The 17408-nt window shown below is 36.3% G+C and overlaps 1 protein-coding gene and 1 long non-coding RNA gene across 3 annotated transcripts in view; one reads left to right on the forward strand and one right to left on the reverse strand.

The window, feature by feature from the left end:
• LOC132480971 (uncharacterized) overlaps positions 1-17408 on the forward strand; it is a 196711-nt gene that overhangs the window by 107874 nt on the left and 71429 nt on the right. The window lies entirely within an intron of this gene.
• The window catches only part of DPY19L3 (dpy-19 like C-mannosyltransferase 3), a 74232-nt gene that overhangs the window by 21025 nt on the left and 35799 nt on the right, over positions 1-17408 (reverse strand). For both annotated transcript variants that reach the window (XM_060085601.1, XM_060085602.1), the window contains 4 exons: positions 7948-8079; positions 6481-6582; positions 3922-3995; positions 3605-3763 (listed from right to left, as the gene is read on the reverse strand). In XM_060085601.1, the coding sequence (XP_059941584.1) occupies positions 3605-3763; positions 3922-3995; positions 6481-6582; positions 7948-8079 (467 nt within the window). The remainder of the gene's footprint in view (positions 1-3604; positions 3764-3921; positions 3996-6480; positions 6583-7947; positions 8080-17408) is intronic.

Here is a 17408-nt window from a genome sequence, read left to right on the forward strand (position 1 = left end):
TTTTAATTTTGTTAAATCTTTCTTAAAGAAAAAGATAGAAGGACTTCCCTGGTGGCGCAGTGGTTAAGAATCCGCCTGCCAATGCAGGGGACACAAGTTCCAGCCCTGGTCTGGGAAGATCCCACATGCCGCGGAGCAACTAAGCCCGCGCGCCACAGCTACTGAGCCCATGCCCCGCAACTACTGAAGCCTGTGTGCTCTAGGGCCCGCATGCTACAACTACTGAGCCCATGTGCAGCAACTACTGAAGCCTATGTGCCTAGAATTCTCCGCAGAGAAGCCACAGCAATGAGAAGCCCCACACTGCAACGAAGAGTAGCCTCCGCTTGCCACAACTACAGAAAGCCTGCGCACAGCAACGAAGACCCAACGCAGCCAAATATATAATAACTAAAAAAAAAAAGATACAAGAAACCTATGCCTTCATATATTTATAAATGTTTTATTTCCCTAAGATAAAGTGAAACAGCTCTGATCAATTTTGAATTTGTTTATGAGGTTAAAAGTATCATAATATAAATGCATTAATAATTAGAGTAACTAAAATTGAACAAATTTCATTTTAATTTAAGCAAAACCTTAAAGTCCTTCAATCCTTTAAATTATAAGAGATAGCAAAAAAATATTATTTTGGAATCACTGAAACTACAAGAGATCTTTAGAGATGTCATAGTAGTTACTCATATTTTTCTAGTTTTTACAAATAAGTAAAAATGTACCCATAAACTTGGAATTCAGTTCCTTTACGAACCAATGATCACATTTTTAACCTATCACAATACCTCATTACATATAACTAACATGATATTTAAAAAAATTAATTTAATTTTGGCTGCGTTGGGGTTTTGTTGCTGCGTGGGCTTTCTCTAGTTGCGGTGAGCGGGGGCTACTCTTCGTTGTGGTGTGCGGGCTTCTCATTGCGGTGGCTTCTCTTGTTGCGGAGCACAGGCTCTAGGCAAAAAGGCTTCACTAGTTGTGGCATGCGGGCTCAGTAACTGTGGCTTGCGGGCTCTAGAGCGCAGGCACAGTAGTTGTGGCGCATGGGCTTAGTTGCTCCGCGGCATGTGGTTTCTTCCCAGGTCAGGGCTCGAACCGTGTCCCCTGCATCGGCAGGCAGATTCTTAACCACTGCGTCACCAGGGAAGTATCCTAACGTGATTTTTAAAAATCAAATATGGCTACATTAAGATGATTGCTCCCGTAAAATTAACAATAATCCTTCAACATCATCTAACAACCAGTTCACGTTCTATTTTCTATTTATTGCAATAGCTTTTTTCAGGTGGTTTCTCTGAATGAGGATCCAAAGTTTTCATACTGCATTTCATCAATGTCTCTTTAAATTATCTTTCAATCAATAAAAGTACTCGCCCCTCCCCACTTTTAAGGGCCTTTACTCGTTGAAGAAAATGCGTCATTTGTCCTATAACTGTTCCTACCTTCTGGGTTTGGCCGATTGTCTCCTCGTGGTGCCATTTAATATATTTCTCTATTCCCATGTTTCTTATAAACTTGTAATTAGATCTAGAGGTTAATTATTAGGGTCAAATTCATTTATTTTGGCAAGTACACTTCATGGGGATATGATGTATTCCATATTGCACCACATTGGGAAGCACGTACTGTCTGGTTGTCCCCACTTGAATGATGTTGAGATGGATGAGTGGGTTCAGATTTGCACAGTTTGTTGTCAAGGGGAGAAGGAAACAACAGTAAGGGCTGCCAGCTGAGGATAAAAACAGTACTTCTATAAAGGCCCCACTTAATCCTTCACACAAACCCAATAGACTTGGATATGTACAATGCTTCTATGTACCTACAGACCTATTATTTCCTGGAAATCCTCTTTTTCACCACCCTAGATACATAAGAAAAATAAAATGATACTCTATGGTAATTTTCACCACTGGTGATAATCTTTACTTAAACATTATATATCACAAACCAAACTCTGGCTTCCACTGATACTAAAAGATGACTCCAGACAAGAACACACCCTCTCATCCTGCCTTGATACCTGGGAGGATTCTGCAACACCTCTCCCGGTGCCCACAACTGAGCTGGAAAGCTCTATTAATCCCATGAGTATAGAACAGGGTATGCTTTTCAGTTATATACTGCACACTAATGTAGATGCAGTGCATAAACGTAATCGTACCATCCTTCCTAGTACTAGAAGGTAGAAATACTTTAAATACTTGGCATTGATAATATATCCTTCAAATTACTTAGATGTTAATTCACATTGAGACACTATAATTCTTAAATGACTTTAATTAATGTAGTGCTTTCCTCTAATAAAGTCCTAATATCCCTACCTGGTAAAACCTTTATCTATAATCATATACCAAATAAGCTTCCAAGGACGGCCCATAGCTTCACGCCGAGCATGGCAGACCTTTTCACACAACACTGCAGGCCAACTGAACTTCCTGATTTGCATGCTGTCTAGAGTCCTGTCGACACCTGGTGTGTATGGAATAATATTAAGTTACACTGTCTAGAATAATTTCCATCTATTTTCATGGGGCTAAATTTTTATCTTGGACTCGGTATAAAAAGAACACTTCTGAAAGATACTAAAATAGTTTATAGTCAATGAAATAGCTTCATGGTTCAATGTTGCTTCATTCTTAATAATCATAAAACACCTCAACTCATCTGGGCTCACTGTAATGACTTTCTCCCAGCACAGCTCTCCGGTGGCTGCGAATCACAGCTCACCAGCACCTTAATTGGCAAGGTAACTACACAGGAAAAGGGCTTCCTTCTGGGCTTCATTACTTTCCCACAAATGACAGTAGCTTCAACCTCTTACACTTAATCTTCTTTCAATTTAACACGGATAGTAAATGCAAAGACCTCCATCAGCTTGATAGGTAGGTATTCTTCATACTCCCTGACTTTCTCTTTTAAGTAGATTAGCAAACATGCTAAGTTTTAAAAAACTGTCAACTAATACTTAAGACTTTTAGTAGATGCTAATAATTATGGTCCATTCCAACTTTATAAGCCCTTAAACAAGATGCAACAAAACAAATAAACAATGGTTAACTCTTGACAGTTCATGAAAAATAAAAAAGGCAGCTGGAGAAAGAAAGGTAGAAAAACACAGGAAATTAATAATGGGAACAAAACAGAGAGACTACAAGTCAATAATAATAACACTTGCTAATGATAGCTAAAATCTACACAATATACTCTACGCATGAGGCACGGCTTTAAGTACTTTATGTAATTTTCACTTATTTATTTCTCACAAAACCCTGTAGAGTAAGTACTCTTAGTGCTCTCATTCTCCAGAAATGGAAATGGAATAATGAAGGGTTATGTAACTGGCTCAAAGATCACATTGTTCCCAAGTATGCGAGCCAGGACTTCAACCCAGACCTGTGTGCATGGCATCTACTGCTTTTTGCTGTCTCTTAACTACTCCACCCTTACCAACTGAGAGTACAGTCCGTGCTAACTTGGGTACGTTCCCCCTTTAAGATGACTGTACTCTGTTCCGTATCTGATGTTTTGATTTTCAATTTAGCAATTTTTCTGCGACACAGAACAAGTTCATTAAAGCACAGAATTAGATTTCTGAAATATGCCATACCTGAGATTACGGAAGGCAACAGCTAATGCTGCAATCACTGTGATGGACAGAACAAATATATAAGCATAAAAAAGCAGAGTATCTGAAAGCCTTTCAAATGTATTAAAAGGCAGAAGGCCAAATGCTTCTTCACACAGATACAGGTTTGCATCAAAATCTCTAGGAAACAAAGGGAAAGCAAAATATTAAATTCAAGTACAAGTAAACCTCCAACTTTTCCTCAAAAGAAGCCTGAAATTAAGAACTGATAACTTACATTTTAAAGACCCTGCTGATTTAATATAAAAAGCAAACACAGACTTTAAATTCAGTCATACCTTGTTGCTCCAAATCCAAATTTTGCCTTCAGAAATTTAAATATGTGTTCGTCTGACTTGAGGTTAAGAATTTTCTATCAGGGAGGGAGAAAATAAAGATTGCTATCAGTTCTTTATGCATGGTTTTCTGATAATTTCCCATTGAATACACATCTTCAGCACTCCATTTCATAGGACTGTATGTGTGTGTATGTGTAAAATTAGTAAATGTTTACAATAGGTCTTAGAACTGAGAAATTCTAAGGCAGGGATTTTTTCATTAAAAAAAAATCTTTTATTTAAGTATAGTTGATTTACAATGTTGTGTTAGTTTCTGGTGTACAGTAAAGTGATTCAGTTATATTTTTTCTATTATGGTTTATATTGAATACAGTACACTGTACTTTACAGTAGGACCTTGTTGTTTATTTTATATGTAGTAGTAGGTATCTGCTAATCCCAAACTCCTAGTTTATCCCTCCTCCAACCCCGTTCCCCTTTGGTAATCCTAAGTTTGTTTTCTATGTCTGTGTCTGTTTCTGTTTTGTAAATAAGTTCATTTGCATTATATTTTAGATTCCACATATAAGTGATATCATATGGTGTTTGTCTTCCTTGTTCTGATTTACTTCACTTAGTATGATAATCTCTAGATCCATCTATGTTGCTGCAAATGGCATTATTTCATTCAAAAGCAGGGATTTTCAAACACCCTCTATTCCTATTTTTTTCTTTTTTTAGCAGAATCGTTTTTGCAAACAAACTCTAGGCGTAAGTTCAACATGCAAAATAGATAAAAGACGAAGTTCTTTGGTTTCAGGGAGAGGGAGATGGCTGAAGCCCAGTGAGTACAACTTTTTAAATCAGAAAATCGATAATATCATTATCTGAAACCTCAAATAGGAACATAGCCCACAAAGCCTATTTTGCTTTGGGTTTTTCTCTCTGCAGATACAACTGATATAAGACTCATTCTTTCAAAGACAATTCAAGACACAGCAATAACCCTCAAGGGGTGAAGAGACAAATGCCAGTGTTTATCATTAGTGAGTATAATTTTAATTCACCTTATTTTATTTTTAATTTATGGCTTACAAAAATTCATATAACATAAATGGATGAAGAAATTGTAGCAGAAGAAAAATGAAGATAGAAAAGAAAATAAGATTAATCCAGAACCGAGGTTAGTACACAAAATATATTCAGTAGAGATGAGCCACAAATTTGGGCTCATGCATTCTAGTAGCAAATACAAAAAGGGAAATAAAAGCATTTATGCTACTCACAGGGTCATAAGATTAAAACAAACCAGTTGCTCAAGAGACATCCTTATAATCCTAAAACTGAGACTCAAGAGAAATTTTCCCCATGGGTACAGTAAAAACAGCGAACAGTCTCAAAGACTATTTTTTTAAATTCTTCTAATTGTAGGTAGCTGGCAGAACATCAAGTGCAATTCAATAGGTATTCTTTGGGGAGTCAAAAAACAGTGGTCCAGACAAGTAGCTCTCTCCTGGCTTAATCCAGGCACAGATAACTGAACATGTAGAGTGGTGAAACGGACGGACTGCATATCTTTCAGCCAGTCTTTCAGAAATGCTGATTGTTCTGCTCAAATAAGTTTTTTTTTTTAAATAAAATTTATTTATTTATGGCTGCGTTGGGTCTTTGTTGTTGCACGTGGGCTTTCTCTAGTTGCAGCGAGCGGGGGCTACTCTTTGTTGCGGTGCGCGGGCTTCTCATTGCAGTGGCTTCTCTTGTTGTGGAGCACAGGCTCTAAGCATGTGGACTTCAGTAGTTGCAGCACGCGGGCTCAGCAGTTGTGGCTCTCTGGCTCAGTAGTTGTGGCTTGTAGGCTCTAGAGCGCAAGCTCAGTAGTTGTGGCGCGCGAGCTTAGTTGCTCCGCGGCGTGTGGGATCTTCCCGGATCAGGGCTCGAACACATGTCCCCTGCATTGGCAGGTGGATTCTTAACCACTGAGCTACCAGGGAAGTCCCTCAAATAAGTTTTTGATAAGTAGTGAACTATATGGAGTTTAAGAAAATAGTGACAAGGACCTGGAGTGGAGGTGTTTAATGTGGCTGACTGAGTGAAGGGTCTGTTTTTTCTTTGACAGTCAACAGACAGGGAGAGAGACTGCCATTCTCTTACAGAAGAGAAGTCTGTCATGTACATGCAGCTGTCTTCTGTCCTGAGACCAGCCTTCCCAGAGGGGTGAAATCATCTCAATTAATCAAATTAATCAGTGTGGTTCCGATAGTAAAGCCAGTTTATTTATCAACCTACCCCAATAAAAATCATGTCATTTTTTTTTTTTAGTACCATAGTACAGAAAACACTCTAAAAAGTAGTTTTAAGTTTAGAGAAATACTTGTTTAATGCTTTTAAAGCTGAGTTTTTAAAAAGTTAAATAGTCAAAAGGTGGGTTCAAAGTAGAACATGTTAAAGAGCAAATAGAAATCAAGGACTAAAATCAAGAAAATAATCCCGTTACTGAAACAAAGGTAAAACTGAGTCTGTTTAAAGTAAAACTGGTAACTCTTTAGTAATGCTAAATTAAATGTCATTTTATTAACCTACCTTAATAATGTTGTTGAGAAAAAGTGTCAAACATAAAACCACAAATAAATGTAACAATAGTTTCCCAAGCCTATTAAGGAAGCTTCCAGTTTTCAGGTTTTTCTAGAAATTAAAAGAGTTGAGTTTCAATTTTTTAATTTTAATATAACTTCATAAACATTTAAGATGAGATTACTTAAGAATTTAAAACATTGGGTCATGCAACATATAGGGAAAATATAACCTAATTTTCATGAGGTTACATTGTCTTAAAATTTGTCTTTTTCTAATAGTAAATGAATCACTTAATAATAAGCTCCATATGATGAGGAAATGTGTCCTAGTCCTTTTTTTTTTTTTAAAGACCTCTTCAACCAGAGTATGGAGTCGGCCACTTAGAAGATACTCAGCATATACTGAATGAACTTGATCCACTGATTCATCTTTTTATCCACTGATTCATATATCACAGACTATAACCCATTAAACAAAAGACCTATATAAAAAAAGTAAATTGTGCTCTTTGATACATAATAGTTTTCTTATAACCGTCAAATAACTTTATGGATTATCAAATATAATAATATCTAAACAGTTCAAATATGAGTGATGTTTATTTATAATTAAGGTTAAAAGGATAAATGAGAAGTACAGTTTTTAATAGTCAACTAAAAGCCTGTTTTTTAAAATTTTGTGAAGATTTGTCCATAGCAGCTCTCACTCAAAAGACTAATAACAAAACGTATTTATTCTTCCCAAAATGGAAAACAAAACAGCTTCTTGAAATAAAAGTGCTTATGAGAAATGTTTCTCATATGCTTATAAGACAGAAAACAGGCATTGCAACATTATTAAGGAAAAACAACTATCAAACTTTATGTAAATTTAAGAGATTTTAATTATATAATAAAGTCAAAAGATGAGGCCAATGTCAAACATGTTATTCTAGGAAATACCTTTTTCTAAAGGTATTTATTTGGAATCTCAAAATTCTCAAAACAGAGTTAATTTTAACTCACTTAAAAATCAATAATATGATATGGAAGGATGGGGGAAAGAGTGGTGTTACTACTTCAAATAACAACAAGGTGTCCACCAACTTTAAAGACTGTGACAAACACATTTCCACAAGCAATATGTTCTTCTCACTCTTGAGTTCACACATGAAAAAAGTCAACATTTTTTCCTCTTTTATTCCAACTTCAAACCAATGGCAGTCAAACAAGTATCTCTGGCTAATCCTGAATTTAATTAAGATTCCAATTTTCTAAGAAATAATAAATGTCAAAACAAAGGGATGGCAGATCAGAAAGCTTGAAAACAAATGCTATACCATGCACTTCAAAAAAAGCAAATAATAGCCCTACTGCTTTTTAGTGGGAATTTGGTCATAAATTTTCCTTTGTATACTATATGAAAACAAGGTCTAAACAACCACACAAGTAAAAAAAAATGTTTACTTTGATTAAGGACAAAAAAAAGTCCTACCTGAAGTTTTCTTGCAGTTAACACCGAAAGGTTAAAACTGATAAGCAATGATCCAAGAATCATGGAATTAAAAAACTGAAGAATGCAGACAAGGAGTAAACCTGTTAGCTGTATACCATACAGCCATGTCACCTGCAACAACCAAGGATTAGATGGTTAAACAGATTTTATCAAGAGACTCCCACATGCTGACAGGCTGGTCCCTAGTTGGATACATCTCAAGTTATAAATAATGCAGAAAACACACCTAGCTTCAAGTAATACAATCTAAGAAAGGAAGATAGTAACTCTTTATTTACCTTTTAATTACAGAACATTTTAAACTTTATAACATTAAGAACAGGGATATATGAAGTAGAGGAAGCAAACAATGGTATAAATATATTCTAGAAATAGGCAAATGCTGTTTGTAGTCTTTAATTTTCTTCTAAATTCCTTTACAGTTATGGTCTATAGGTATTTTATTGTATTCCAACAATCAGTATTTTTATCGTACTCCATTAGTTCCCAATCTTCCCTAATGACTAATGATGTTGAGCATCTTTTCAGGTCCTTATTGAACATTTATATATCTTCTTCGGAGAAATATCTATCTAATCTCTTGCCCATATTTTAACGTTGAAAGAGTTGTAAGAATTCTTCATATATTCTGGAAATCCTTATTCAGATATATGATTTGCAAATATTGTCTCATATTTTGAGAGTTGTCTTTTCACTTTCTTGATGGTATCCTTCCAGGTACAAAAGTTTTTAATTTTGATGAAGTCCAATTCATCTATTTTTTTCTTTAGTCACTTGTGCTTTTGGTGTTATATCAAAGAAGGCTTGGGCTACTCCAAGGTCATAAATATTTATTCCTATCTTTTTCTCTAAACATTTCATAGTTTTAGCTCTTAAAATCAGGTCTATGATCTAGTTTGAGCTAATTATTGTGTATGGTAAGAAGAAGGGGTCCAACTTCATTCTTTTGCATACAGATATCCAGTTATCACAGCACCATTTTTTAAATGGGGTTTTCCAATTAAAAAAAATTCTTTTTAATTTAATTTAATTTTTATTTATTTATTTTTGGTTGCATTGGGTCCTCGCTGCTGAGCGTGGGCTTTCTCTAGTTGCGGCGAGCTGGGGCTACTCTTTGTTGTGGTGCATGGGTTTCTCATTGCAGTGGCTTCTCTTGTTGCAGAGCTCAGGCTCTAGGAGTGCGGGCTTCAGTAGTTGTGGCACGTGGGCTCAGTAGTCGTGGCTCGTGGGCTCTAGAGCGCAGGCTCAGTAGTTGTGGTGCACAGGCTCAGCTGCTCCACGGTATGTGGGATCTTCCTGAAGCAGGGCTTGAACCCCTGTCCCCTGCATTGGCAGGCGGATTCTTTTTTTTTTTTTTTTGCGGTACGCGGGCCTCTCACTGTTGTGGCCTCTCCCATTGCAGGGCACAGGCTCCGGACGCGCAGGCTCAGCAGCCATGGCTCACGGGCCCAGCCGCTCCGCAGCATGTGGGATCTTCCCGGACCGGGGCACGAACCCGTGTCCCCTGCATCGGCAGGCGGACTCTCAACCACTGCGCCACCAGGGAAGCCCAGCAGGCGGATTCTTAATCACTGTGCCACCAGAAGTCCCATCACAGCACCATTTATTGAAAATATTACTCTTTCTCCAGATTATCTTGACATCCTTGCTGAAAATCAGTTGACTGTTTATTTCTGGTCTCTCAATTCTATTCCATTGATTTATGTCTATTCTTCTGCTTGTATCACACTGTCTTGATTACTGTAGCTTGGAAGTTAAGTTGTGAAATTGAAAAGTGTGAGTCTTCCAACTCTGTTCTTTTTCGCTATTCTGGGTCCCTTGAGTTGCCATATGAATTTTAGGATCAGCTTGTCGATTTCTGCAACTGGGATTCTGAGAGGAACCATATTCAATTTGTGGATCCATTTGGGGAGTATTGCCATCTTAACAATAGAAAGTCTTCCAATCCATGAACATGGGAAGTCTTTCCAATTTATGCAGGTCTTTAAAACTTTCAACAATGTTCTGTAGTTTTCCGGGTATAAGTCTGCACTTCTTTTGTTCAATTTATACCTACATATTTTACTCTTTTTGATTCTTTTCCTTCTACGAAGTATTTGTATCTTTTGCTCCCTTTTCCATAGGGGTGTAAATATTTTCCTCATTAAATCTGTAGGAACTCTTTAAGCATAATGACTCATTCAGGAATACATTTTTTTAAAATAGAGCTTTTTTTGTCTTTATTTGGATTATGAGTTTTTTGATGCTGGCAGTCTTTTTTTACACCAAGTAGGAATATTTACAGAAAAAAGAGCAGTTTGTGTTACAAGATTGCACAGTTTTATAAATGTACAGTCATCCTTTGGTATCTGTGGGGGACTGGTTTCAGGACCCACAGTGGATTAACAAAATCCTTGGATGTTCAAGTCCCGTGGTCAGCCTTCTGCATCCATGAATTCAACCAACTGCAGAGGACTGTATATATTTATTGAAAAAATCTGTATATAAGTAGACCCACGCAGTGATACTCATGTTGTTTAAGGGTCAACTGTAATGATATCCTAGGTTCAAGAGAAACACTGCGGGTGATCAGCCAGAAATGTAATACTGAGCAGTACTGTATACTAGAAAGTTGTGGATTATCAGTGGTACTTTTGATGTTCCTTCTCAGGTTCTATTAGTTCAGAGTTTAGAAACCAGGCAGCAATAATACATTCTTCCTATACAGAATAATCAAAATTTTCTTCAATGGCATGCTCATGCCCTTCATTATCATTCATAATTTAAACATAGAGAGAATCAGAACTTTGGTATCAAAGTATGCTAACATTCAATGTTTAATGCTCCAAGGGAATTATGAAAGTCTGTAGTTTTACTATCTTTTGAAAGAACTAGCTTTTTATTTCACTAATTTTCTCTATTGTTTTTATGTTTTCAATTTCATTGATTTTTGTTCTTTTCTTTATTGTTTTCTTCCTTCTGCTTGAGTTGGGGTTATTGTGCTTTTCCTTTCCTAGTTTCATAAGGTGGGAGCTTGGTTATGGTTTAGATTTTTCCTCTTTTATAATGTGTGTAGTGGTACACATATCCCTCTTAATGCTGCTTTAGCTGCACTACACAAGGTTTGATATGTTGCATTTTTGTTGTCAGTGAGTTCAGTGTTTCCTCAAGGCTTCCTCTTTGACCCATAGATTATTTAGAAGTGTGCTGCTTAGTTTCCAAATATTGGAAATTTTCTTATCTTTTTGTTGATTTCTAGTTTGAATCCATTGATTCAATCCATTGGGTATTCTGCTGTTGTTGGGTGGAATGTTCTATAAATGTTGGTTAGATCCTGTTAGTTGATGGTGTTGTTGAGTTCTATATCCTTAACGATTTCTGTCTGGTTCTCAATTGTTGAGAGAGGGGTGCTGAAGTCCTCAACTCTTTCTGGGTTTGTCTGTTTCTCCTTTCCGTTCTGTCAGTTTTTGCTTCACATATACTGTGGCACTGTTGGTTAGTACATGTACATTTAGGACTGCTATGTCTTCTTGATGGATTAATACTTTTATTAGTATATACTATTCTGGTAATTTTCTTTGCTCTCATGCCTACATTACCTGATATTAATATAGCCACTCCTACTTTCTTTTGATTAATATTTGCATGGTGTATCTTTTCCTACCCTTTTACTTTCAATCTACCTATACTGTTTGTCTGAAGTGAGTTCCTTGTAGAAAACAACTGGGTTGTGCTTTTAAAATCTATTTTAACCCATCTCTGTCTAAATAGTTGTTATTTAGATCATTTACCTTTAATGTAATTTTAAAAACATCTTTATTGGAGTGTAATTGCTTTACAGCGTTGTGTTAGTTTCTGCTGTATAACAAAGTTAATCAGCTATGTGCATACATATATCCACATATCCCCCCTCCCTCTTTCTTGCATCTCCCTCCCACCCTCATCCCAGCCCTCTAGGTGATCACAAAGCACTGAGCTGATCTCCCTGTGCCATGAAGCTGCTTCCCACTAGCTATCTATTTTACATTTGGTAGTGTATATATGTCCATGCTACTCTCTTACTTCGTCCCAGCTTACCCTTCCCCCTCCCTGTGTCCTTAAGTCCATTCTCTACATCTGCGTCTTTATTCCTGTCCTGCCCCTAGGTTCTTGAGAACCATTTTTTTCTTTTTAGATTCCATATATATGTTAGCATACGGTATTTGTTTTTCTCTTTCTGACTTACTTCACTCTGTATGACGGACTTTAGGTCCATCTACCTCATTACAAATAACTCAATTTCATTTCTTTTTATGGTTGAGTAATATTCTATTGTATATATGTGTTATTATTGATATGATAGGTCTTAAATCTGTCATTTTATCATTTGCTGTTTGTTCACTCTGTTTTCCATTTCTGTTTTCTTTTCTGCCTTCCTGTGGGTAACTTGAATATTCTTAGAATTCCATTTTTACTTATTTATAGTATTTTTGAATGCATCTCTGTGTACAGATTTTTAGTGGTTGTTCTGGGTTATTACATTATACATTCATAACTTATTACAGTCTACTAGTGTGGACATTTTACCAGTTTGAATCAAGTGTAGAAATTTTACCTCAATTTAAGTCCCTTTACTTTTCCCATTTACAATTGTTATAAATATTTCCTCTACATACATTGAGAACCATAAGACCATATTATTATTTTTGCTTCGGCTATCAAACATAATTTAGAACACTCAAGATGAGAGAGGAAGTTTATTATATTTATTCATATTTTTACTTTTAATTGCCTTTTCTCTCTTCCTGATGTCCCAACATTTCTTCTTTTATCATTTCCTTCTATTTCAAGAACTTCATTTAGCCATTTTTTTTTTCTACAGTAGGTCCACAGGTAACAAATTCTGTTAGTTTTCCTTCATCTGAGGATGTTTTGCTTTCCCTTTCTTTCCTGAAAGATATTTTTGCTGGGTATAGAATTCTGGGTTGACCATTCCATTCTTTCAGCACCATGGTTTCTGATGAGAAACCCACTGTCATTCAAACTGGTTTTCCCCTATAGGTATCATTTTTCTCTGACTGCTTTCAAGATATTTTCTTTATCTTTATTCTCCAGAAGTTTGATTATGATGTATCTTGGCATTGGTTTATTTGGGTTTACCGTATTTGACATTAGTTCAGCTTCTTGATTCTGTAGGTTTTGCCAAATTTGGGAAGTTTTTGACATTCCTTCAAAAGTATTTTTTTCAAATACTTTTTCCAGCCTCACTCTCTTTCTCTCCTTTTGGGGTTCTGATTATATGAATTAGACTTCTCGTTATGGTCCCATAGGTCTCTGAAGCTCTGTTCATTTTTTCCAGTCTATTTTCTTGTTCAAATTAGTTCATTTCTAAATTGTCCTGTCTTCAAGTTCACTGATTCTTTCCTCTGACCATTCCAGTCTACTGTTGAGTCCATCTACTGAGTTTTGGGGGTTTTAAAAAATTTATTTATTTTAATTAATTTATTTTTTGGCTGCATTGGGTCTTTGTTGCTGTGTGCGGGCTTTTCGAGGTCAGCGGGGGCTACTCTTCACTGCAGCCTGCAGGCTTCTCACTGCAATGGCTTTTCTTGTTGTGGAGCACGGGCTCTAGGCGTGTGGGCTTCAGTAGTTGTGGCTCGCGGGCTCTAGAGCGCAGGCTCAGTAGTTGTGGCGCACGGGCTTAGTTGCTCTGCAGCATGTGGGATCTTCCTGAACCAGGGATTGAACCCACATCCCCTGCATTAGCAGACGGATTCTTAACCAGTGCACCACCAGGGAAGCCCATCTATTGAGGTTTTTATTTTCATTATTGGAATTTTTCAGTTCTAAAATTTCCATTTGCTTCTTCTTTTTATCTTCTAAATCTTTGTTAAGAGTTCCTATTTTTCATTTGTTTCAAGTGTGTTTGTAATTGCTCAATGAGAATTTTTTTATGATAGCTGCTTTAAATTCCTTGTCAGGTAATTCAACTTTTGTGTGCCTTGGTTTTGGCACCTGTTGATGGTCTCTGTTCATTCAAGAGATTTTCCTGGTTCTTAGTTTAACAAATGATCTTCAATTGTATTGTATTATGTTATTGAACTCTGAATCTCATGTAAATCTTCTGTGTCAGCAGACCTCTTCTGACACCATGCCAGCATCATGCCACTGAGGAAAGGACACTGCCTCATTATTTCCAGATGGGTTTGGATGTCCAGGGTGACCTGGACACTTGACCTCCACTGACTTTTGGGGGGCAGGAGAAAGGGGTGTCTCATTACTGCTGGGTGAAGATGAAAGTTTGGGCTCTCTGCTGACACCATCCCGGTAGGTATGGGGAGGGTTGTCTCATTACCAATAGGTTGAAGTTGAAGGTTCTCCACATGGCATTCATGCTTCACCCTTTCTGGTCCTTTTGGCTTTTCTTTGGGCTTTTTTGGTTTGAGTCCATTGGTTTCTCCTGATTGCTGACTTTTCCAGTACCTAGTCTGAGATATATGCAGCAAAAAGAAAACCCAGTGAACTCATTGCCATGTTCTTCCTCTGGTTTCGAGGTCTCTAGGTGTAGTCTACTTTCTTTTCTCCACCTCTCAAAATCTCATGTTTGTTTTTTACATATTGTCTAGGGCTTTTAATTGTACTTAGTAGGAAGAATAAGGAGAAGTGCATTTACTTCATTTTGTCTGGAACCATACGGAGTACTTTAAAATTGCCTCTTAGGCATTGATCACTAATGTGTCTTGTTTTCATAACACGTAGTCTCCACATTCTTAGTCTTTAATGGAACAGAATTATATGCTTAGTAATAACATTTAGTGTTCTGTTTTATATTTTAAAACCCTGTACACATTTCTCACTGAAAACTTGATCCTTTGATGGTAAGAGATTTTCCATCATCCATGAAAAGAAGATGATGTGTACTGAAAAAGATATTGCTTCTCTTGTCACCACATCAGGCTCTGAATTTGTATTACTTTTTTCTATAGCAATTGTTCTGACTCTTTCCCATTCAATATGATTAGAGATCAGTGATTCCAATTTATGAAGAAACTAAGGCTCCAATAAGTCATATCACTTGACAAAGTTTAAAGAGCTAGTTATTTTCAGAGTTGATAGTAGCAACTTGGTATTATAACCTAGGATCCTTTCATTATAATACTGTTCCTCCTTTAATTCTGATAGTTATAACTACTTCTAATGCCAACAGAGTTTCAAATATAAAAATTCAACGAAGCTTAGAACTGAATATGAAATAAATTAGCTGTATTATTCTTTAGTTTTGTGTGTGTGCCAAAATAGTACCTTTTATTCTGTTTTCCAATTTTTAAAAAATGAAAAAGAAAGAGATGTTCATTACAGAAACATTCAAGAGGTCTAAAGAACAAAAAGAAAATAAGAGCATCACTCACATAGCTGACTGCTAATACTTTAATGCATATGTTTCTGGAAACTTTCCTCTCTCTATACATGTTTTATTTTTAAAAAAGGGAGAAGGAAAACTAATGGTTATATATAACTAACACTGTGTTACATAGTTAAGACGTGTTTATTTAACAATACCCTATTGCTATTGACTTAGGTCATTTCCAGACTTTTCTTATTACAGTCCAGCTAAAATGAACATGTTTGATTATATCCTTAGGATAAATTTCAAGAGGTCAAAATTTGGTGAAAAGACATACATGTTTTCTTAGGCTTTTGATATCTACTGTGAAAATACACTACAGAAGGGGCCTCCCTGGTGGCGCAAGTGGTTGAGAGCCCGCCTGCCGATGCAGGGGATACGGGTTCGTGCCCCGGTCTGGGAGGATCCCATATGCCGCGGAGCGGCTGGGCCCGTGAGCCATGGCCGCTGAGCCTGCGCGTCCGGAGCCTGTGCTCCGCAACGGGGGAGGCCACAACAGTGAGAGGCCCGCATACCGCAAAAAAAAAAAAAAAAAAAAAAAAAAAAAAGAAAATACACTACAGAAAAATTGTATACTAGGAAAAAAATTTTATATATATATTTTCATAATGGCTCAATATTATTTATTTCTTCCATTTATTAATTTATTTTTTATGTTAAAATGTACAATGTTCTTTTGAACATACTTGTTAGAAAGGGGGGAAAAGTGATATCACATATGAAGAGACTAACTGGCCTAAGAGTGTATGACAAGAAGAAATACAAAGGTATCTAGGCACCTCTTCCCCTTAGCTTGCAAGTCTCCACGAACAAAGCATAAAGAGTTTACAAAACAGGAAAGCAAATGTAAACAGACAGCAACAGACTCAGCTTCATTTGTACATGCAGCTTTTAGAGGCATGTGGGCTCTATTATCATTATCTAATACCATATATATATACACACACATACATATATTATACACTCACACACATACATACACATTTTAACTTTGGCTTATCCACCTGCTTTCTTTTTTTAATTAAAAATATTTTTAATTTTTTAATTTTTATTTTATATTGGAGTATAGCTGATTAATGATGTGTTAGTTACAGGTATACAGAAAAGTGATTCAGTTATACCCATAGAAGTATCCGTTCTTTTTCACATTTTTTTCCCATTTATCCACCTGCTTTCTTTACTGTATTTTACCTTCATATCTTCCCCTCTCACACTCCATCCAAATTCTAGTCTCCTCATTTTTGGTCCACCTCTAGCAGTTCATTTCTGTGAAACCTTTCTAGCTGAAAAAGAAGTCTCCTCTTCTAGACTTCTGGCACTTACCGTTACTACAAATTGACATCTATAGATATACAGACATCCCTCTAATTGTACAGACATATTTATTTCCTAAGCTAGATGGCAAACTCCCTGTGGATGGGACAATGTCTTATACAGGTTGGAATTTTCTGTAGTGCCTATCCTATTGTAATGACTCAGTAGATAGATAATATATATGTGTTGGTTGACTTTAATGTTTCCTAATTCACATTCAGTCAGTTTCCAAAGATTGTTGCATCTCTTTTGACATGGAATATGTGAGTACAACTCTTCTCTATTAGATTATATTGCTGCCTTAGATCTGGTGATAATATTTTATTATACTTGGAAAATATTTAAGTTACTGTTACTTTGGAATAGTAACTATGAGCAACTTAAAAACATACACAACACATTAAAACATATTTCTGCACATGACAAAAACAATGCAGTTAAATGACAGCAGCACACACTGGGAGACAAACAATGGTTTCCTTTATAATTTCCTTATTTCATATATGACCTCTAACCAATCAACAGGGATTCACATCCCGTATTGGTAAACGTTACTATGAAAATTTTACGAAGTACCACAGAAAAGTTGTTTTACACCCATTGATTTCCATGGGAAAAAAAAAGGTGGGACAATACACAGTAATAAATTTTAAAATATAAGATAGCTATTTTAAAATGTAAGTCAACTCTATAAAGGACAACTGATTTAGACATTTGTGCTCCCAATAAATCCCATCTTTTTTTTAAGGCCACACCACATGTG

The sequence above is a fragment of the Mesoplodon densirostris genome, chromosome 19 (genome assembly GCF_025265405.1).
Source record: "Mesoplodon densirostris isolate mMesDen1 chromosome 19, mMesDen1 primary haplotype, whole genome shotgun sequence".
In the NCBI taxonomy this organism is placed as follows: Eukaryota; Metazoa; Chordata; class Mammalia; order Artiodactyla; family Ziphiidae; genus Mesoplodon; species Mesoplodon densirostris.